General features: G+C 36.8%; 2 protein-coding genes across 4 annotated transcripts in view; both read right to left on the bottom strand.

Annotated features, from left to right (window-relative positions):
- The window catches only part of POSTN (periostin), a 529,487-nt gene that overhangs the window by 127,481 nt on the left and 379,495 nt on the right, over positions 1-22,511 (bottom strand). The window lies entirely within an intron of this gene.
- TRPC4 (transient receptor potential cation channel subfamily C member 4) overlaps positions 1-22,511 on the bottom strand; it is a 241,049-nt gene that overhangs the window by 30,432 nt on the left and 188,106 nt on the right. For all 3 annotated transcript variants that reach the window (XM_060194907.1, XM_060194906.1, XM_060194908.1), the window contains exons 5-6: positions 14,139-14,278; positions 4,174-4,487 (exon numbers count right to left, since the gene is read on the bottom strand). In XM_060194907.1, the coding sequence (XP_060050890.1) occupies positions 4,174-4,487; positions 14,139-14,278 (454 nt within the window). The remainder of the gene's footprint in view (positions 1-4,173; positions 4,488-14,138; positions 14,279-22,511) is intronic.

Raw genomic sequence — 22,511 nt, 5'->3', positions numbered from 1 at the left:
ATCTCATGTTTCCCAGACAGCTGCGCTTCAGTCGTTGCTTTAAAGAATGGTCTATCCTGTCCTCAGAAGCAGTTGCAATATGCATGTGAAAACTCATCTACGCCTATAGATTTGACTCTGTCTTAATCTATAGGCTCCTGCGTGGTTACACTAGCACAGATCTCTCTCACCAAGATATGTCGATCCAACTATCTTTTGGGCACTTCTCCAGTCATATTGGAAAAATGTAAAGAATCAAAGACAATTCCTAAGAGTCTTTCTCAAAACCTGTTACTCCTCCTCCTTTGCTCCCTTTCTCAGACAACGTTACCACAATTCATGCAGATACTGAAATAACAGATAGTGTGTTTTTACTAATCCTCTAATACTCTACATGCAATGTGTCTACAGAAGTAGAATGACACATTTTTAATCTCACTGATAGGAACTTGTGTTTTTTAATCCTCATGGAATATAGACTCGGAGATACTGAGTAGTAAACAAAAATAATTAAAAAATTTTATTATCTTTATTTATTGGATAGATACAGTCAGAAATAGAGAAGGAAGGGGGAGATAGGGAGAGAGACAGAGAGACAACTAAAGCCCTGCTTCACCACTCACAAAGCTTTCCCCCTGCAGATGGGGACCAGGGGTTCGAATTCAGGTCCTTGAGTACTGGAACATGTGCTCTCAACCAGGTGCACCACTACCTGGCCCCCAAATAAATTTATGAAAGTTAAAGAATCAAAAAAAATTAAATTGACAGAAGTATAGCATTAAGATGCAGAAGGTCTGGTGAAACAGCTCACTTGAATAAGTACACTGCTCTGCCATGTGCAGTGTTCAGACCAGCAGCTCCCAGCCTGAGCCCAGGATCCAGGTTCAAGACCCAGGTTCTCCCACCACAATGAAGGAAGCTTCAGTCCTGTGGTATCTTTTCTTATTTATTTATTTATTATTTATTTATTTATTTATTTATTTTTGAATAGAGACAGAAAAAATGAAAAGGGAGGAGGAGATTGGGAGGGAAAGAGACAGAGATACACCTGCATCCCAGCCTCACCGTTTGTAAAGCTTTCCCCTACAAGTGGGGGCCAAGGCCTTGAATTTGGGTCCTTGCTCACTGTAATGTGTGCCCTTAAACAAGTGCACCTCCACATGCCCCCCCCCACACACACCTTCTGTGGTCTCTTTCACTCTCTCTCTCTCTCTCTCTGCCTCTTTCTGGAATAAGAAGGATGAGATGCTGAGCAGAAATCCCAGGGGTATCACTAGACATCTGTTCACAGTGATGGATGCCTACAGTGTTGAACCAGGGTCATCCAACTCATGCCCCAAAGTATATTGTGCATCCTGCTTAACAAATAAGACAGGGAATTACTAGTTTTATTTTTTTTTCAGTGTTTGAATATTTTTACAAAGACTAATTTGCTGCTTAAAGATTTATATTCCATTACCTGGGAAAGAACTCAGCTAGAATACCTAATTTATTTTGGTTGGATGAGGCTGGCCTCTAATTGAGATATGGAATATCTCAATTAGATATGCTTTTCATAACGAAAGCATCATTGTGGATACTCAAAATAATACTCAGTCCAAGCAATTAAATATATTTGCTTTTATTATTTTTTATTTCTGTCATCACATAGGCTGACTCAGATGGAGAGGAGACAGAGCCACACAGAGAGAAGGGAAGATACCACAGCACTGAAGCTTCCTCCAGCTGCACTACGTAAGTGAGCTATTCTGCTGACTCTATATTTTCTTTCAGAATACAGTTTACATTAGATCTTTTGAATGAGACTTCCCTTGTCATACTCTTTTGGAATAATATTAAAATTACTTTGAGAGCTGGGAAATAACACCATGACTAGACTTTCATGCCTCAGGCTCCAGAGTTCCCATAAGCACCACCATGGGACAGAGCTAAGCAATGGTTTGGTTAAAAAAAAACAAAAGTTTGTAGTCATTTACCACAGGACCAGTAATTGGATAAGGGTTTTACTAAGAGTGTTAGGGATCATAAAACAGGATGAATGCCATCTCTCAGAAGGGGCTGGATCTTGGAAACACAACTGCTCCCTGAATTGAAGACCACCACATTCTAGGTGTAACATGAAAGTTAATTTTAGAAGACAAAGCATGCAGCCATAAGGATATGACAACAAACACAGACGGAATAGTCTTGGCAAGCAACTTGCACCGGTCACAAAAAAATAGGGAGTTATGAAGACAGAGATGCAAAATTTTCTCCATCAGAAATCTAGGAAGTCAATCAATTGACAATAGCCAGGAAATCTGTCAGAGGCAGAACTCTATGAAGATGATGAGATCAGATGACTGTCAATCTCTAGTCCAAGTTACTATAGATACCTTCCCAAGTCAAGGGCCACAGATGAATGGGGAAAGATAAATTCAAATAACTAAAACCCAACCTAAGGCCTTATTAGTCATGAGAATGCTGCCTAAGGGATTGATTAAATCAGTCCTGTCTAGCATCACAAGAAAGCAAGAGAAGGTAAGGCCAGGCTGCATAAGTCTTATTTAAACAAATGAATAAAGAGGCTGGGAATCAAAGGGTGAAGTAGCAAGGGAAACTAGGAGACCATTTTGTTTTCTTTGTGATTCTTAATTTATACCAACCCTACTTTTGAAAGAAATTGAGATAGCTAAGTCTGAGATTACATTTTATATGCAAATTAAGATGCTTTAAATAGTAGGATGATAGATAAAAACAAATACAAAGTTGATTCAACAAGAGGATCTTAATCATAACTGAATTAATTTGTGTGAAGTTACTGATTTCCTTTATTTTGAGACATGACTGTTCTCCCTTACATAAACTTTTTGAAAACAGTTCTTTTTAAAAATGTATTTTTATTTATCTATTATTGAATAGAGACAGAGAGAAATTGAGAGGGGAGAGGGAGAGACAGAGAGACACCTGCAGCACTGCTTTGCCACTTGTGAAGCTTCCCTCCTACAGGTGGGGACCAGGAGATTGAACCTGGATCCTTGTCCACTATAATGTGAGCACTTAACCAGGTGCACCACCACCTGGCCCCCCTTACATAAACTTTAAAAAAATTTAAACTTATTTTTACTTTATTTTCCCTTAGTAAGAATACATGGTCTCTTACCCATTTAAAAATATATAATACTATATCTGGTATAAAAACTGTATTATACAGTGTATTTCTTGAAATTATTCATTTAATAATAAGTTTTTTTTATTTTACTGATTTAATAATGATTGACAAGATTGTAGGATAAGAGGGGTACAATTTCATATAATTCCAATAAACTTCTATAGTAAGCTGTGAATAGGTTCTGGCTTTCAAAATCACCTACAACATTCACATATGTTTACTGCAGAAAACAAATATCACCTAAAGTCCTTATTCATCTACTCATTAACTATTTAGGATGGTTGGAAGGAGATGGACAGAGATATGTAGAGGTATGTTCTCTGAGCATCACACTCAATGGGCATGAATGTGTCAGAGGTTGATAGTGGAAGAAGCTAGAAGGGTTAAGAGATTTCTGTGTTCATAGTAATAGTGTCTAAGTGAATCTTGGCATTCTATTATGGATTCTTTTCACATGTTTGGATTTTTATTAGGGAAGCAGCAAATGAGTCAGACTAGTAAAAGAACTTCACGTTTTGGACAATTCATGAGGAATGACTGTTATTTATAGGCTTAAGATTTATAAATATATTCTCTCTTTAAATGTGATTGTAATCTGTCAATAGGACATACATTTCAGTATTATCATGCATTTTATTATTTATTTTTTACTGGGACAGAGAGAAATTAAGAGGGGGATGGGAGACACAGAGAGAAAGACACACCTGCAGCATTGCTTCATCAATTGTGAAGCTTCGTCCTACAGGTGAGGACAGGGAACTTGAACTTGGATGTGTGCACATAATACCATGTGTGCTCAATCCACTGCACCACCTCCCAGCTCTTTATCAAACATTTTATATAGATATCCTTTTTTATAGGGTCATTTAAAAGAAAAAACTCTTTCACTAAAACTTAAATATACTGGACATTTTTTCCCCTTATGCCAGAAGAATTCATTTGTATTAAAAACCATGCTAATTATGTTTAATCTACTAAGCACAATTTTCTGTACAACATTCACAGGTCTGCACATCACTGATAGAAATATCCATTTGACTCACGTTGAAAATGCATTATTCTGCTTTTCACAGCGTATGCCTTTGCAGCTTAACCCTTTAGTTTCTTCATAATAGAAGTATAACTGATTCAGGCCATTTGCAAATGCTAGGAGCACAAGGCAGTATATGAAGAGAAACTTCAAAATGTCCAGAAGCATTCTTCCCAGAGAGATCTGCAGAGGCCCCAGATGAGAATTTGCCGTGAACAGAGAGATCAGGCGCAGGGAACTGAAGATGTTTGCAATAGCAAATAAAGCTTCGGCCACTAGAGTGGGATGCCACATGTCCCAAGATTCTCGTGGATTAAGAGCACTGTACTAGAAAAACAAAAGAAAAGTAAAACAAAGACACATACATGAGCACGTCAAGTTCAGGCCAGGGAGCTTATTCAGGTAGACCCAGTAAAATGACTGCTTGAGGAAGTTGTTGTCCTCTATCGTGGTGAATGTGATATTCATTTACATGAAAACAGAGTTTACTGGTATGATTTTTAACTTATGAACTATTATTAAATCAGCCTCCCTGTCCTTTTTCATTGGTAGAGTTTGTTAAAATGTGAACTGTGGGAGTCGGGTGGTAGCTCAACAGGTTAAGCACACATGGTGCAATGCGCAAGGACCCGCGTCAGGATCCTGGTTTGAGCCACTGGTTCCCCACCTGCAGGAGTGTCGCTTCACAGGTGGTGAAGCAAGTCTGCAGGTGTCTGTCTTTCTCCCCCCCTCTGTCTTCCCCTTCTCTCCATTTCTTTCTGTCCTATCCAACAATGATGACAACAATAATAATTACAAGAGCAACAAAAGGGAATAAATAAATAAAATAAATATTAAAAAATGTGAACTGTATCTGTCTTTGAACTTACCCAAATTTTCAATTTTTTTTCACATAGATGAAAAAAAGTCCGACTTTATACTGGAAAAGCAATATCATGGTAATAAAAAAGTAAGCTGCATTATAAAAGAAAACCACTACATTTTAAAAACAAAATAATCAATGGTTTTACTTACCATATCTGATACTTCTCTGTTTAAAGGAATAAATGTAGGATCAAGTTACATGTGAATGAGTAGAGAAGTTGTGTTTTTTATCTTGGAAATAGTAATGACCAACACGAGCATAAGTGTATAGTTTTATGCCTACTATATCCTAAGTGTAGGTAAAACATACTTAGAAAAATTCTTAGGAGTCAATAGATTTCTGATAGTAGCAGTGAGTGTGCAGAAAAATATTTATTTGAATATTCCTTAATTAGATAAAATATGTGACTTCTGAAGAGATTTATTACACTAATCTTGGAATTGCAATTACTTTTTAAAAATAGAATTAATCTGTGGGTTATTCATTATCTTGGTATTGAGCTATATAAAGAACACAATAAAATGTGTTCCTTGTATTAGTGAAATTAATTTGTGTCCTTTTTTTTTTAAAAAAAGGGAGGTTTAAATATGAGCTTTATAAAATATTGCATTAAGAAAACCCAAATTAGGTGCAAGAACTGAATAATAAATTCAATTCTTTTCTTCACATACATCATAAAACATATTTCTAGATGTCTATATCTTTACCCCAATAATCCTGTCCGAAAAGAAAACTGTCTTGAATCCCATCAGAAAATTTCCATTATTTTGTGTTGTGTTTTATGCCATAGACCTTTAAAATGTTAATTAATTATCTTGAGACTAATAAATAGTATTTTTAAAACCTCTTTAGGGGTAAAAAATGCATCACAAGCTCCTGATTTTGTTCAACATTCAGTTCTTATTTGAGTGAAAAGGTAAAACCATCAAGTTGAACTAGAGAGAGATTATTTTCTATTTTTAAGTTTTGATAACTGTTCTTGAACATTCCCACATATACCCACATATAACATCCTCATAAAATAGCTAATGACTAAAGATACCAAAAAAATTGTTTTCTTATTCATTCTAACAAGTATAAGAGTGAGGATTTGTAGCATTAAACACTACCTAATTCCATCTACTTGGTACTCTCATAGATAATGTTAACTTTTCTTTCAAAGACTAAGAGCTCATTCTCCTTCCTTTTATTGTGTCTTGTGAAAGAGATAAACTTTGAAGTGGGGAACAACTTCTCCACTGTTGATGGCTACTTCTCTATTTCCCTTTCATTTTTTAAAATTAAATTCAATATTGTGTGTGACTACATCTCAAAATGTTATATAAAATAAAAAGTTGCATACACTCTCAAGGATGTGACAGGTTTCCTAAAATCTCTTAGATTTAACACCATGCCCTTCATGTAACGGGGGCTTTCCATGCTCCAAATCAATAGCTGTTAAATGGTAACACTACTTTAGTACCATTACTTTAGTACCATTGGTCTGCTTCAGAATCTAGCACTTCTGGTAACTGTTGAGAAACAATGTCCTGTGAATATGTTTCCGTTATGCATGGCCACACCTCCTCCAGCAAAATATTGTTGGCACCTGGATGAAAGGCTGTTAGGATAACAAACAAGCCTGGGAAGCTGGAGACAGAGACCTCCTGAGAGAGTTAAAAACATCTCCCCTTGGAGACATTTGCTTACATTCTAAGGACAGTAAACTTTAAAACCCTTGACTCCTCAGAGAGAATTTGTTTACTTAAGAAAGATAAGGTCTTTCTCTCTCTTTCTCCAGGGGGAAGATGAGCAGCTGGCACAGCTGCACTGTATAAGCTCTGAGATTCTTAATTTCCCAGTTTCTTTCCTGTGATATAAATTCCTATACATAAAGGGAATATCTGGTTTTCATCATGGTCCCTGAGGGACTCAGGGGTGTGAGGTAGCAAATCTAAGATTATAATTTAAGTAAACAGTCTTAGTTATGATCCAGAAATTATTTGCTCTCAGGAACAGAGACACAGAAAAATAAAAATTCAGTAATTAGATCTTGATTTCATTTTTTCATCTTGCTTTTAATTTTTTTTAATATTTATTTTCCCTTTTTTATTGTTGTTGTAGTTATTATTATTGTTGTTATTGATGTCCTCATTGTTTGATAGGACAGAGAAATGGAGAGAGGAGAAGAAAACAGAGAGGGGGAGAGAAAGATAGATACCTGTAGACTTGCTTCACCGCCTGTGAAGCGACTCCCCTGCAGGTGGGGAGCCAGGGGCTCGAACTGGGATCCTTAGGTAGGTCCCTGCCCTTTGCGCCATGTGCGCTTAACCTGCTGTGCTACTGCCTGACTCCCAAGTCTTGCTTTTTAAAAAGTTCTCCTCTCATATATTTACTTAGCTTCTTTTAATATAGGCATTGTTAAACAAAGCAATTATAATATTTTCAAAAACCATGATATTCTTTGCATTTCTTGAGAAGAGTTATACATCTTGTGTATTTGTATTTTCCCCACCTATCTTTAGGAATAATAATATTTAATTTATTTCTTTGACCCTGTTTTCTAAAAATAATCTACAAAGTTTATATTGTTTTTATATTTTCATGTTTACCTGTAGCATTTTTGTGATACCTCTTATGAGTATCCTAAGCTTCTCTTTCTTACTTGCCTCTCTCTCTTTTTTATTCTTCAGTTTTCATTTGTGGTTAGTAATGGGTTACAAGATTATAAAATTAAAGAATGTAGTTCCACACCATAGCTACCACCAAAATTCTGTGTCCTGGCCCTCCAACTTTCCAAAGATAACCAACTTCCACAGTTCTCATATGTCTTAGAAACAGGGTTTTTTGTTTGCTTGTTTGTTTGTTTTTATTTGTTTGCTTTTTGTTTTTGCAAGTTCATGTGTTATCAGTTCCCCAGATCCTACATATAAGTGAAATCACCCAATTGTTGTCTTTCATCTCTTTAATTATTTCACTAACATAATCACCTCCAGTTACATTCTCACTTGTCTCTTAAATGTAGGTTTTTATGGTGGCTGTTATTGTCACTGAGGTATCAGTGCTCTGGGCTGGCTTTTTCAGATACAAAGACAGAAAGAAAGAGAGTTGGAAAAATCCTATAGCACCAACATTTCCCTCCAGGGCTCTAGGGACAAAACTGAAACCTGGGTTATGCACAGGGTAGATCAGAAGCCTTCCCTGGTGAACTATCTTGCCAGCTTATTTCTGTCCCTTAAATGTTGTTTGGACTTCTCGGGTGTCTTGTCTTCTCGTTGTATCTATTCCCTCTGGGTGCTTCTGAATGATTTCAGTGACTATGCTGTGTGGACAACCCTCAACTGCACATCGTTTGCTCAGACTCCTTGATTCAGATATTGCATGGACTGCTCATTGATTTTCCAACTAGATTTCTCACAGCAACCTCAAACTCACTAGTCAAATATGAAATTCAACATCTTTTCATTCTAAACTTTCTCCACTTATGCTTTTTTAATCTTAGTAATGGAAGCAAACTACCCAAGGCAGCTTTGTCTAATGCATTTGGATACTGGACTTATAATAGGTTCCCTCTCTCTCTCTTACACACACACACACACACACACACACACACACACACACACACACACACTCTACACCTATATATCTCAAAAAGCACAGATATAATAAAAAGCATGCTTGTTGCTTTAGAAATGTGTCAAACCACGTAGAATACAGAGAATCTGAAAATAGTGACAAATCTGAGAGGAAGTTAGGAACCAAGTCTTATAGAAGTTAGAAGTGTGTGGGGGGGGTCGGATGGTAGCACAGCAGGTTAAGCACTGGTGTCTCAAAGTGCAAAGACCGGTGTGAGGATTCCGGTTCAAGCCCCAGCTCCCCACCTGCAGGGGAATCACTTCACAGGCAGTGAAGCAGGTCTGCAGGTGTCTGTCTTTCTCTCCCTCTCTGTCCTCCTCTCCTCTCTCCATTTTCTCTATCCTATCCAACAACGAACGACAGCAACAATAACAATAATAACCATAACAAGGCTACAACAACAAGGGCAGCAAAAGGGGGAAAAAATGGCCTCCAGGAGCAGTGGATTCATGGTGCAGGCAGTGAGCTCCAGCAATAACCCTGGAGGCAAAAAGAAAGAAAGAAAGAAAGAAAGAAAGAAAGAAAGGAAGGAAGGAAGGAAGGAAGGAAGGAAGGAAGGAAGGAAGGAAGGAAGAAAGAAAGAAAGAAAGAAAGAAAGAAAGAAAGAAAGAAAGAGAAAAGAAAGAATTAAATAAGTTAGAAGTAGGAAGAGAGGATGATGCCTCAAATGACAATTTCTTAACTATGAGAAACCAGTTATAGCTCATTCTTATATCCTTTACAGTTTCTGATGTGTATTTATAAATGTTAAGCAATCACTTTAAAAAATAAAAATTAAATTAGAAGAAATATGATTCTGGTGACAGATCATACTTGATTCTTGATTAAATAATTTGAATTAAAATCTCCCCATAAAATTAAAAGAGAGTCTGGAGAATTCACTGCTACTTGAGCCTCTGTGCAATGGAAACAATATTTTCTGTCTTTTTGATTAAGATGAGTAGGAGGGAATCAATATGGTATATACTTGGGACTATCTGGAAGAACGTTGCTCTGAAAAAATCCAGCAAGACTGCTAAAGAAGTACATATTCACAGTAATTTAAGTCACGCTGTGGACAGACATTGAATTTAACCATCTCTGTTGTACAACTGAAGGCACTTACAGGTAGAAAGGGAGCTAGAAGTAATGTTTAGGAGGAAACTAATCCTAGGGAATTTAAAATAGCATTTTATAATTGCCACTAGGAATCAACAAAGTGGATTACCACTTCATACCATCCATAGTAAGAAGAGGAAGTTATTAGCAAGAAAACCTCTTGAGAACTCAGAGCAAATTAAAAAAAAAAAAAAAGACACAAACATGGGGCTAGGACAGAGCACACCTGGCCTCACTTGGGAGCACTGTGGATGGGACTGGAGGAGCTGCATGAATGGTGGAGGTGTCTCTATGGTGTCTCTCCTGCCTCTGTGTCTGTCTCTCCCTTGTTAAGGAAAAACCATGAGTCATGAAATCCTAATGAATCAAGCTATTCTTAAGCACCACAAAAGCTTGCACTAAAGGAAAATACTGAAATCACCGGTATTACTGTGTTTCAGCTGTACAAATATATTGCTGTTGCGTAACACAAAAATCACTTTGTGCCATGTGTGTCTATCTTTCTCTTAGGCACCTCTGCACTTCAATAACAAGATCAAAAGCTGTTTGCTTGGTATGCTTCCATGCATACCTAGTATTGATTGATTTCCATAAAGGTTGCCTGCTTTCTTTACAACAGAGTTTATTTCTGTATTCAAATCACATATGTTTTCCTGAAGTGATGTTATTAAAGGAACTTTGGTGGAAGGTACTGTGTGGAAATATTTCCTTGTCACCTTGTACTCCTGTAAACGATAAAATTATGTTAAAAGTTATCATAAAATTGAATTATAGACCACAAGTAAGTTAAGGATGGATGTGGCAGCAACTCATTGTGACAACATCACAGATAACTGCAATTGAGTGTTGTTTTGAGGACTGTCATGATTTAACAAATAATAACACTTCGGTCAGCATTAAGTGATTGTACCAGATCACACAGGTTGCAAGAGGTAAAGGAAGGTGTGAGCTGAGAGCTCAGACACTTCTCCAACTAAAATATTGCAAATGAAGGGTCACAATTAAGATAGTTCTTAAAAGCACAGCAATTGTTTTTATAGTGAAGGAGAAGTACAGGAACAAAAGAACTAGAAGAAACACTAATGAGTGTGTACTCTGGACAGGGATTTTTAACTGTATAAGTTCATTCAGTTTCATACAATCAGTTCAAGATGGAACCTGTTTCCTTATGTTAGGGATATGACATCTCTTTTGCAGATGATAAACAGGACCGTGTTTGTACATCTAATAAATGATAAAGATAAGAAGGGAGCCCAGGGAATCTAATTCCAAAACACATGCCCTTACGTAACTACCTATTTGGGGCCCTGGCGGTGGCACACCAGTTGAGTGCACACATTATCGTGGGCAAGGACCTTGGATCAAGTCCTTGCTTCCCACCCGCAGGGGGAAGCTTCCCAAGTGGTGAAGCAGATTTGCAGATGTCTTTCTCTCTCCCTTTCTATCTCCTTTTCCCCTTTCCCTCTCAATTTCTCTCTATCCTATAAAATGAAAGAAGAAAGAAAGGAAAAAAAAAAAAAGGCTACCAGGAGTGGTGGATTTGTGATGTAGACATTAAGCACCAGTAATAACTTTGGTGGCAATAAAAAAAAAAAAAGTAACTACCCATGCAACTCAAGTGTCAGTCAACAAGCTTATCGTTCAGAAAGAACGTTTCATAATTTATATTAAACAAACTAGTTTATTTCCTGAAAAGGTCATTTTTAAAAATGTTATTTATTTATTGGAGAGAAACAGAGAAACTGGGATTGAAGAGGAAGATAGAGAGGGGAGAGAAAGAGAGACACCTGCAGCACTGCTGCAGCCTTGTGAGGCTTCCTTCCCCCCCATAGGTGGGGACTTGGGGCTTGAACCTGGATCCTTAAATATGGTAGCATGTGTGCTCAACCAAGTGCACCCTACCTGCCCCCAAAATGTAATGTTTTTTTTTACATCATTATCATCTGAAATGACATCTTCATAATTTTTTATCATATATATCAGGCTATATGGAGTTACTGTGCAAATGTGATATAATAAGTACCTAAGAGTATTTTCCTTTGGAATCAATGCCCTATTTTCCTTGGCTACTGAGAAGAATTCAGGCCAGGGCTCTTCAGAAATCTACACTGGGTCAACTACAAAAGGATCATCTAATGAATTTGCTAAGGATTACAAAATTAGGCCTCTCCTTAATACTCCTAATTTAGAATCTCTGATGACAGGGAAAAAAAAAAACAACTCAGTTTAACAAGCTCTCCAGGTGATTATTATTTTAACCGGAGCACTACTCACTGAGGCAATAATTGAGATTTGGGATGAACCTAAAGCTAGGGCCTCTTCCACCTGAATCCTGTGCATTACTGCTGGGCTAGTTCACCAGGTCCAGATCATCCTTACGTACCTCACAGTCTGAGAGCTGCTCTCATGTTTTTTGTCTTAATTATTGTGATTCTAGTTTGTTACAAGATTGTAGGATTATACCATAGCCACCACCAAAATTCTACATCTCCATCCTTCCACCTCCTAAAGATAACTAGTGTAGTTTTCACAAGTCTTAGAAACAGCTGGCTTGTTTCTATTTTTTTTTTTTAAGTTTATGTGTATCAGATCTCTAGATTCCACATACAAGTGAAACCTTCTGGTAGTTGTCTTTCATTTTGTTACTTATCTCACTAACCATAATTGCTTTGTGACAAAGAGAACTGCTATAATGTGTTAATAATCAGAATGTTATAAACTACATAGGAGAACACACACACACACACACACACACACACACACATACACACACACGCTAAAAACAGTTTTTAGAAGAGCTATGTCCAAAAGAACTTAAATGTCATTATTTAAGTACTGGGCTGGGTGGTGACACCCTTAGCTGAGTGCAAATATTACAGTGCTCAGAACCCTAGTTCAATTTCCCAGTCCTCTTCTGGAGAAAGAAGCTTCACAAGTGTTGAAGCAGTGCTGTATGTCTCTTGTCTCTCTCTCTATACCCCCTCCTGCATTCCCATTAGAATTCTTCTGTCTCTATCAAATAAAATATAAACAAATTAAGTTTTTAAGCACTATCAAAGCTTAGACATTAGCTGGATGCAATTAAAATATCTGATCATCAGGATCCCGGTTCGAGTCCTGGCTCCCCACCTGTAGGGGATTCGTTTTACAGGCGGTGAAGCAGATCTGTAGGTGTCTTTCTCTCTCCCTCTCTGTCTTCCCCTCCTCTCTCCATTTCTCTCTGCCCTATCTAACAATGACAACATCAATAACAACAATAACTACAACAACAATAAAAAGACAAGGGCAACAAAAGGGAAAATAAATAATTAAAAATATATCTGATCATCATCTATAAAAATGTATAACCTCAAGAATATTACTTGCAACTCAGTCAGGAAAAAAAAACTTTCCAAGTAATTTCAATGAAATCAGTAGAAAATGATTTTTTTTCTTACATTTCAGTGATACTGGAAGATTTTAATTGGAAAAGTTCTAGAAACCATAGCTTTCCCAGGTTTGGACACTTTGACCCCGTCATAGTTGAATATTACACAAAGAACCTCAGGTCACTATTCTAAGAATTAGACTAAATTAGTGAGAGTTTATAATATGCTAGAATTTTCTATTTCTGATGACTAAATTGCATGAATTATTCATGCAAAGTCTAATTAGATACTACTTATCTTTTACTAATTCACTACTAATTTGGAAAAGCAAAAAATTAAGAGAAAGGAAAACAAAATGAAAGAAAAAAGCAGAAAAGGGGAGGTGATAACACTTGAGCTTGAAAAATATCTTTGAAGTACAAAATAATTTTCATAGTCATTGCAGAACAAAAATGTTTTATGCAAACTGTCTAACTTGGGATATGATTGATGTTATACAAAATATGGGGGAGTAGTGGGTGTGTGGAATTTCAGGCAATGACATGTTGAATGGGATGAAGAGAAAGAAATTATATTCTGCTCTAATTACATCAAGCTACTTTAGTTTAAACTGAAATAATAATTTTAATGCTTTAGAAGAGTAATATTTTGATCTGCCTATGTAATTTTATCACTTCATTTAAAACAGATAAAAATAGAGTTTGGTTGCCAAAATTTCAACAGTGTTTGAGGTAGAATTTCATTATAAATGGGAAGAATTAGGACTACCAGGTTGTTATTTTGAGTAACTTTCAGGCATAATTCAAATTAGGTGTAAGAAAACTGGTTGACAACTTTGTTCAATTTTTTTTATAACTATAAACTGTATATTATCTGAGTATTTTGTACTGACCCAGCAATAAAATCATGAGATAATGAATATTACATACAGATGAAGCTCTAGGTAACATTATTAATGAAGTTAATAACAACTGCAGTCACGTCAATCTTTACCAGAACTTAGGTCATACCAACAATATAAATGATAGTTACCTTTACAAATGCAACGATTTTCAAGGAGATTGTTGCTAAATATAAGGAGTTCATCACAAAATCCATTAGATTCCACCAATCATGGATATAATCCTGTAGTCCTCCATCCCACATTTGTTTGATTTCTCCCCATATAAACCCTATAATGATAGAAATATTCATTGTGAGTGTCATTTCAATCAAATACCTAAAATCAGGCATATAATTTATTTTATCTGAGGTTTTTTTTTTTTTTTTCCTACCAGGATTATTGCGGGGGCTCGGTGCCAACACTAGGAATCCACTGCTACAGGCGGCCATTTTTTTTTAACCCTTCTTCCCTTCCTTCCTTCCTTCCTTCCTTCCTTCCTTCCTTCCTTCCTTCCTCCCTTCCTTCCTGTCTTTTTTTCTTTTTCTATTTTTTTTCTTTAAATTAGATAAGACAGTGAAATTGAGAGAGAGGACAGGGAGATAGAGACAGGGAGTCAAAGATAGAAAACTGGAGACCTGCTTCATTGCTTATGGTAAAATGGATCCCCTGTAGGTGGGCAGCCGGGGTTTGAACCTGGATCCTTGTGTATGGTATTTTGTACACTTAGCTAGGTGTGCCATTGCCTGCCCTCTTACAATTTAAGAATTATTGGATCTTGGAATTACAAGAGATCACAGAACTATACCATATTCAGTGTCTACTTTCACAGGCAATAACAGTCTCAGAAAAATTTTAAAACTTTTAGTACATTCAGCCAATTGGAGAAAGTCTTTAGTGTAGCTTCGCCTTCTTTTAATACATTTGATTCATTAATAAAACTACAATTTTTAAGTCAAACTTTATTTCTCTCTAGCTATATATCATTCGTATGTAACAATACATTAAAGTAGCATTTGCTTATAAGAAAATTCTTTAAGATACTTTCCTTCCAAGTCAAAATGACTCAAAAATTTATAAACAGAAAAACACACACAGAAGACCTTCAAGTATTGAGTGAATAACTGGCTTAATGCTGTGACGTAGGGGATCCTGTTGCATGTTTGGTAAGCAGTTATCATTTTCAGGAAACAAATTTCAGTTCTAAATAAAAATATCTATAGCATTAATGATACCTTATTAAAAATTTTAAGGGAGTCAGGCTGTAGCGCAGCGGGTTAAGCGCAGGTGGCACAAAGCACAAGGACCGGCATAAGGATCCCGGTTCGAACCCCGGCTCCCCACCTGCAGGGGAGTCGCTTCACAGACGGTGAAGCAGGTCTGCAGGTGTTTCTCTCTTCCTCTCTGCCTTCCCCTCCTCTCTCCATTTCTCTCTGTCCTATCCAACAACGACAACAACAATAATAACTACAACAATAAAACAACAAGGGCAACAAAAGGGAATAAATAAAAAAAAATTAAATCTAGCAATAGCTTTAAAGTTATTGCCAGAGAAAACTATAAAGCCTTACCTTTGATACTTTTATTATATTATTCTTTATCTTTAAATTCTAGGACATGGAGATGGGGAGAATTAAGTCCCTGGTGTGCATTGCTATGTGCTCCATCTAAATTTGAGGCCCATATTGTGATATCTCTCTTTACTCACCTTTCTGTTCAACTCTTTCTCTTTATCTGAAAAAACTGACCTAGAGTGGTGAAAGTATGCATGCTCTGTAGTGGACAAAATCAATCACTCAAGTCTAGGAAGTACTTACAAAATATCACTTTATATCACTGTTGCATTTCTCTAATTTCATTAAAATCTTAATACAACTACTTTTAGAGCTCATGTTAGATAAGGAGTTATCAAAATATCTAGGACCAGGAAATTTAAAAAGTCAATATTATAGCTATATCAATACAAGCAAACAATAAGACTTAGAATGACAGTCTGGGATGTACAGTGTGTAGCAGTTTACCAAAGAGCCTAGAGTCAGGAATTTTAAAAAGGTCAATATTGTCTTATAGCTACATCCAATCAAGAAAACAATAGGACTTTTAAAATGATAGTCTCAGATGTGCAGTGTGTAACAGTTTCACAGCTATCCTATGCTAAAAGCACAAATAAATTGTACCAGCTATAAAAATCTTAACTTTTTATGAATAGCTAATAGAGATGAGAAACCACGCCACCTATCTTCTGAAGAATAAAATAGATTCCTCTAATGAAAGTTGTAATGTGAGCATCAGCTCAGCCATTGCAGGGCAGGACTAAGAGGATCTTGAGAGTGTGAGAAGGATTTGAAAGTAGGCTTTTTTTTAAAAAAAATCTATTCCCAAAAGCACCACCTGCATTTTCTCTCTCCAACACCCTATTCAAAAAGAAGCTAGCAACACTGTGTGGGTAACAAAAACATGGACAGATAACCCAGTGAGGCACAGGCATATAGGGAAGCCCATGGTCAAGAAGGGGGCCCGGTGGTGGTAGCACAGTGGGTTAAGCACCTATGGCAGGAAGCACAAGGACTTGAGTAAGGATCTAGGCTTGAGCCCCAGGCTCCCCACCTGCAGGGGGTCACCAACATAAGAGTCCTGATTTAAGCCCCTGGCTCCCTACCTGCAGGTGGTCCATTCACAAGCAGTGCAGCAGGTCTGCAGGTGTCTAACTTTCTCTCCCCCTCTGTCTTCCCCTCCTCTCTCAATTTCTTTCTGTGCAATCCAACAAGAACAACAGCAATGACAATAACAATAACAACAAGGGCAACAAAATGGGAAAAATGACCTCCAGGAGCAGTGGATTTGTAGTGCAGGCATCGAGCCCCAGCAATAACCCTTGGAGGCAAAAAAAAAAAAAAAAAAAGTTCAATCTAAGCACACGAGGGGCAAAAAGGGGGGAAATGTAGTAAAAAAAATATATGGGAAATAAAACAGTAATGAGGTAGACTGTATACCCATCAATATCAATAATTACATGATGAAATATATTGTTTAAACACACTAATCAATAGAGATGCTTGGGTAGGATAAAGTACAGTAAACATTATATTAACATTTATCAGTAGGTTGAAAGTAAAAGAATAATAAAGATACCATGAAATACTAAGGAACAACAATAAATCCCTCACCTTTAATATTAATGTCTGAGTAGATATATTTCAGGAGAATGCATGTGACCAGGGATATAGGAGAGAGAACATAAAGATAGAAAGGTTACTCAACTCAGAAGACTGAGTGACCCAAAATATGGATGTTGCTACCAAAATAACATGAAGTATAAGTTGCTATGATTATTAGAACTGGAAAAGAAAACCACAGGAAAAAAAAAATTCTATTTAGAGTCATTGTTGCTCCTTTCTGTACTTAATAGAAGCAGTTGGAAGAAATTCACTATGGAAATGAAAGCCTTGAAAAACACTGTCAGTAACTTGCCATGAAGTGTACCAAACATATAAAACATGCTTACTAAAACAGATTAAGTCATGTGTTAAAAACAAGCTTTCAACATATGTATGCAAGTTGAAATCATGCAATCAGTGTGTTTTATGATCAACAGCATCATAACATCAATAATCATGAGATGTATCTGGAATATCATCAAATATTTTATAACTTAACAGTATTTTATAACTTCCAGTAACAGTTGATCAAGGTGAGATTTACAGACAGATTAGGAAATGCCTTCAAATGACTGAAAACACAAATACTAGTAATTAAAACAATAATAAACCCTGTGATGCAGTTACAGCAGGTCTCATGGAATTTGTATCTGTAAATATTTCAAAAAAATATATAAGACTCCCAGGTTCAGTCCCCAGCACTACCATTATCCTGACTATTCCGGTGAGAGAGAGAGAGAGAGAGAGAGAGGGAGAGAGGAGGCAGAGGAAGGAAGCTTTGAGAGAAGGGAAAGAAACAGAAACATTTCCATTAAGTCATCTTAGCTTCAACTATACCTCTTAAAAAAGCAAAACAGGAAAAAAAAAAAAAAAAGCAGAAAGAACATAACAAAGGTAAAAGTAACACTAAAATTTAAAATATAAAACCTCAGAAAATTCAACAAATAAGAGGACCTAGTTCTTTGAAACTGTTAATAAAACAGACAAAAATTCTAAGCAGGATGGTATAAAAGAAAGAGAAGATGTAAGTGGTAAATATTAGAAGTAAGAAAAGGGCATCAATACAGATATTACATAATACAGATCAGATGAACACAGTGGACTGTTACTTGATGCTTATACATCTCACAACTTGAACTATAACTTGAACTAGAAGTTTCCCCTGAAAGGCACAAGTATCTAAACTCACTCAAGAGAACCTAGAATAACCGGAATCATCCTCCACTTTTTATCTTAAAATGTAAATAGTTAAAAAAAACCACTCAACAACAACAACAAAAACCCAGGTCCAATTGCTTCATGGTGAATTCCAGTAAACATTTAAGAAACGGGACAGCCAGGAAGTTTCTCACTGAGCAGTGCATACATATTTCCATGTGTGAAGACCAAGGTTCAAGCCCAAGGTCTCCACTTGCAGGGGTGAAATTTCTTGAATACTGAAGTAGTGCTACAGGTCTCTCTCCCCACCTCCCTTCTCCCCCCCTCATATATATCTTTCTCACCCTCTATCAAAACAAAGTAAAATAAACAACAACAACAAAAAAAGGTCACTGGGAAGCTTGGAGAAGTATCATATTCTAGATTTGGTGTTTATTTACATCTTAGGGGAACTTTGATGTTTCTTTCATTAAAAACAAAAATTCTCTTGAGAACTCAGATAAGACTGAGGTGTGTGTAACTGTGGATGTGATGATATTCACTGATCCCACATTAAAGGAAGAAATATATCAGAACCAAATAAGATATGATTCATGCACTGCATTTTATAGCTTGTGGGAAACTTAGAATTTATTTTATCTAATGAGGAAAAATGTTTGGTACGCATGGAAACACTCCTGCCTCCCACATCTGTGGTGTTTTTTGTTTGTTTGTTTGTTTTTTTGTTTTTTTTCCAATCAAGTCTGGGTACAGTCTCAGACTTCAGCATGTAATCACAACCTACTCAAGAAAATTAAAGCCCAAAGAGGCTGTGTGACTAATGCCCAGACTAAGCCACTAGCTGATGAAGAAACCAGATCTAGGTCTCAATCTCCTTAGTATAGCACTCTTAGCATTTTCTGATGCTTGAGACTTCACAATGTAAGTTTATTTGTTTTGTCTTGTTTGAAATATTGCCAGTTCCCAGAGATGTAAGGATATGCACATGTAATCACTGACTGAAAAAATCCATTTCAAGTTCATGTCTAGCAGAGAAAGATAAAAAGTGAACTGTGGCACTTGAGAAGGTGCCAAGCTCAGTTCAACTAGTGAACAGCTTTATTCGCAGTCATCTCATCTCTCTAGACTTTAGTTATCTCACTGAAAAAAAAGAGAGTGGGGGAGAGGTTTTGATTATACATTATACATACAAAATCACACACAAAGTATAATTCTAATCAAGTGTTATAGTCAGACACTGCTTATTCCTGTTTATAGTATCAACATTTTACCAAACTAGACAATCTGGAAGAGAGGGATAAATTCTTAGAAACATACAACCTCCTAAGATTGAACCAGGAGGAAGTAGAAAACATGAACAGACCAATTACAACCAAAAAAATTGAGACAGTAACAAAAAATAAAAATAAAATAAAAACTTCCCCAGTAACAAAAAGTCCAGGCTCAGATAGTTTCACAAGGGAATTCTATAATTTTTAAGAGCTACTGCTTATACTTTTCAAGCTCTTTCAAAATGTTGAGGACACAGGGATGTTCCTAACCACCTCCTATGAAGCTGACATCCTCCTAATAGCAAACAGACAGCACTATATATATATATCTACAGACCAAGATCCCTGATGAACACAGATGCCAAAATATTGAACTAGTATTAATAATCGCAATAGCTACTTTGAGACAGAAAGCCATTCCTATACCAGAGGACTTACTTTGGTTGCCCTAGAAAGCAGAAATTGCAATTTTGACATGAAAATTAAAAAGAGAAACCTTCTTACCAAATGTGATGAGTTCTCTGGCTATCAAAGTTGTCCCTAGACTAGAAAGGAACATTCTGTGGAGACCAAGAATCCAGCATAGCGTCTGGCCAATCTCCAGCACCCAAACTCTGGAAAAATTCTAGCACAGTGTATAAATCTGCCTTATTGGATCTCTACTAGTCTACCCTTATAAATTAGTGATTCTGTTGTTTTCAAATTTCCACTGCTATGCAATGAGTTCTACTGGCTAACCAGAGTGTTTATATTGCATTTTCATCTACAGACAAATTATGTTGCTTCTCTCTCAACCTCTACAGAATTGAAAAAAAAAATGTGGTATTAACAGGTATCAAAATCAGTAACTTTAAGTATTTTTGTGGGTCATTGTGCTGAATAGTCGAGATACTATGGGGTGTTTGTGCAAATGACAAAATGAGGAAAGGCTGTTCTGAACTCAGTCCAAAGCAACATATAACATGGAATTCCTTAGTATTTGAGTTAATTTTGTTCTAGTAGATGAGTTCAAGAAACTAGGATTTTAACTGGAAGTTGGGGCTAAATGATCTCTAACATTTCCCAGGAAAAGCGAGAACACAAACTCACTGTTATGATATATGGCAGTTGCTTTGCCATTTGAGAAAGTCATTAAATCTGGCATGCTCGAACACACACACACACACACACACGATCACTTCTGGCCTTGGAAGGACACAATTTATATATGTATAGGGGAAAACAAATCCTGAAAAAAATTCACAACTCCCAACATAATTTTTGTTGTTGTTGTTATTACCAGGTTTTACCACTGTATCAGGTTTTTTCAGATGGAGACAGAGATAGAGTGAAGAAAAGACATCATAGCACTGGAGTTTCTCCAGTGTGGTGGGGACTGGGCTTAAACCTAGGTCAATCATGTGGCAAAACAGGCAGCAGGTAAGCTATCGTGTTGGTTCTCACAGAATCATTATTAAAATTTCCCTTATACAATAAAATGGTCATTCAATGGAATTTAGAATCTTTTGTTTTTAAAACACCAGCTTTTAGCATCTTTCCATATTATTCTAGTCACCAGAAATCTGTTTAAGGACTATTGATTTCTATTTACTGCAAAGACATTAATGAAATTGTAGCTTTCCTTTTCTCTAGCAACATTCACAGCATTTTTTTTGTTCATCACTGGGGTTTTACTGCTCTATATCTACTTTTTTCAGACAGAAAGATAGATGGGGAGAAAAAAGGACCTCAATGCTAACATTTCCTCCAGGCTCTGGGCACTGACCCTAACCTGTGTTGTGCAGGTGAGCTATCTTGACAGCCTGCACTGACTTTTGAAAAAAAAGAAAATAAATAAAAACTAGAGAGAGCTATTAACTGACTGAATAATGCATTCAGATAGTATTTGTGGTAACTAAAAAGTCTGAAGAGAACAACGCTGGAGGGAACTTCTGTCACAAAAATGTTTGTCCTGTTCCCACAATGGGAACATTTCAAAACTGCTGTTGATAAACAGATGACATGAGTCCTCAGAGTCGTGATGGAGGTCTAATTACAAGCATTGATGTCAAAGCTGCAGGGACAACAAAGGAAAGATCAGAGTGCAAATGAGTCAGAGAACTTCCTATTAAAAATATTTGTGGATGCCAGGAAGTTTTTGCTATTTTTTTCTACCTTTCCCATAATAGTTTTCATCAGGGGCTGCATGTATGTTCTATTATATCCTGTCATGGGTTGTGGACGCTGAGGCTGAGATGAAGTAGGCCGACCTCAGATGCTACATTCAATAGCTCTGATTTCATGTGAAGAATGTGCAATTCTAAAAATAGACCTCTTGTCTTGTCCTTTCCTGCTGTCAGTACTTACACAAAGAGTAAACAACCCCAGACAGAGAGCAAGTCACCTTTTTCCATTGCAGCAATCTCCATGACCTGTTAAGATAGCCCCAAAGCATGTGGCATCAGACTTAGAATGTTTCTCTCTTTTTTGCCACCAGGCTAATTGCTAAGCTTGGTGCCTGGGTGACTCCATTGTTGACCTCAGCTACAAATTTTTGATAGTGGATGAGAGACAAAGAAGAAAAGAGAAGAGACAAAGAGGAGAAACCCCTGTAGCAATGATCCACCTTTTAAGAAGTTTCCCCCCTATATGGGAGGATAGGGGCATGAACCCAGGTCCTTGAATATGGTATGTCCTGCTGGAATATGGTATTTCTCCACCCAGCCCCCCTAGGAAGACTCTTAATTACCGCCAAATTCATACCATGACACCAAATTAAGAAATGTAGAAAGAGCACACAATATTTCTCCCTCTGGCCTTTTCCATCCCTCAAATCAGGCAGGAAAAAAAGGAGCCAATAGTCCAAATTCTAACGGAGATCTAATTATTTTACTTAGTAGAGACTTATATTATGTGGAACTTACACAAAGTACTAATTTAAATGGTACCTTCTGCTGTC

Source organism: Erinaceus europaeus, chromosome 7, assembly GCF_950295315.1.
Source record: "Erinaceus europaeus chromosome 7, mEriEur2.1, whole genome shotgun sequence".
NCBI lineage: Eukaryota > Metazoa > Chordata > Mammalia > Eulipotyphla > Erinaceidae > Erinaceus > Erinaceus europaeus.
This window is presented reverse-complemented; position numbering and strand designations above follow the sequence as displayed.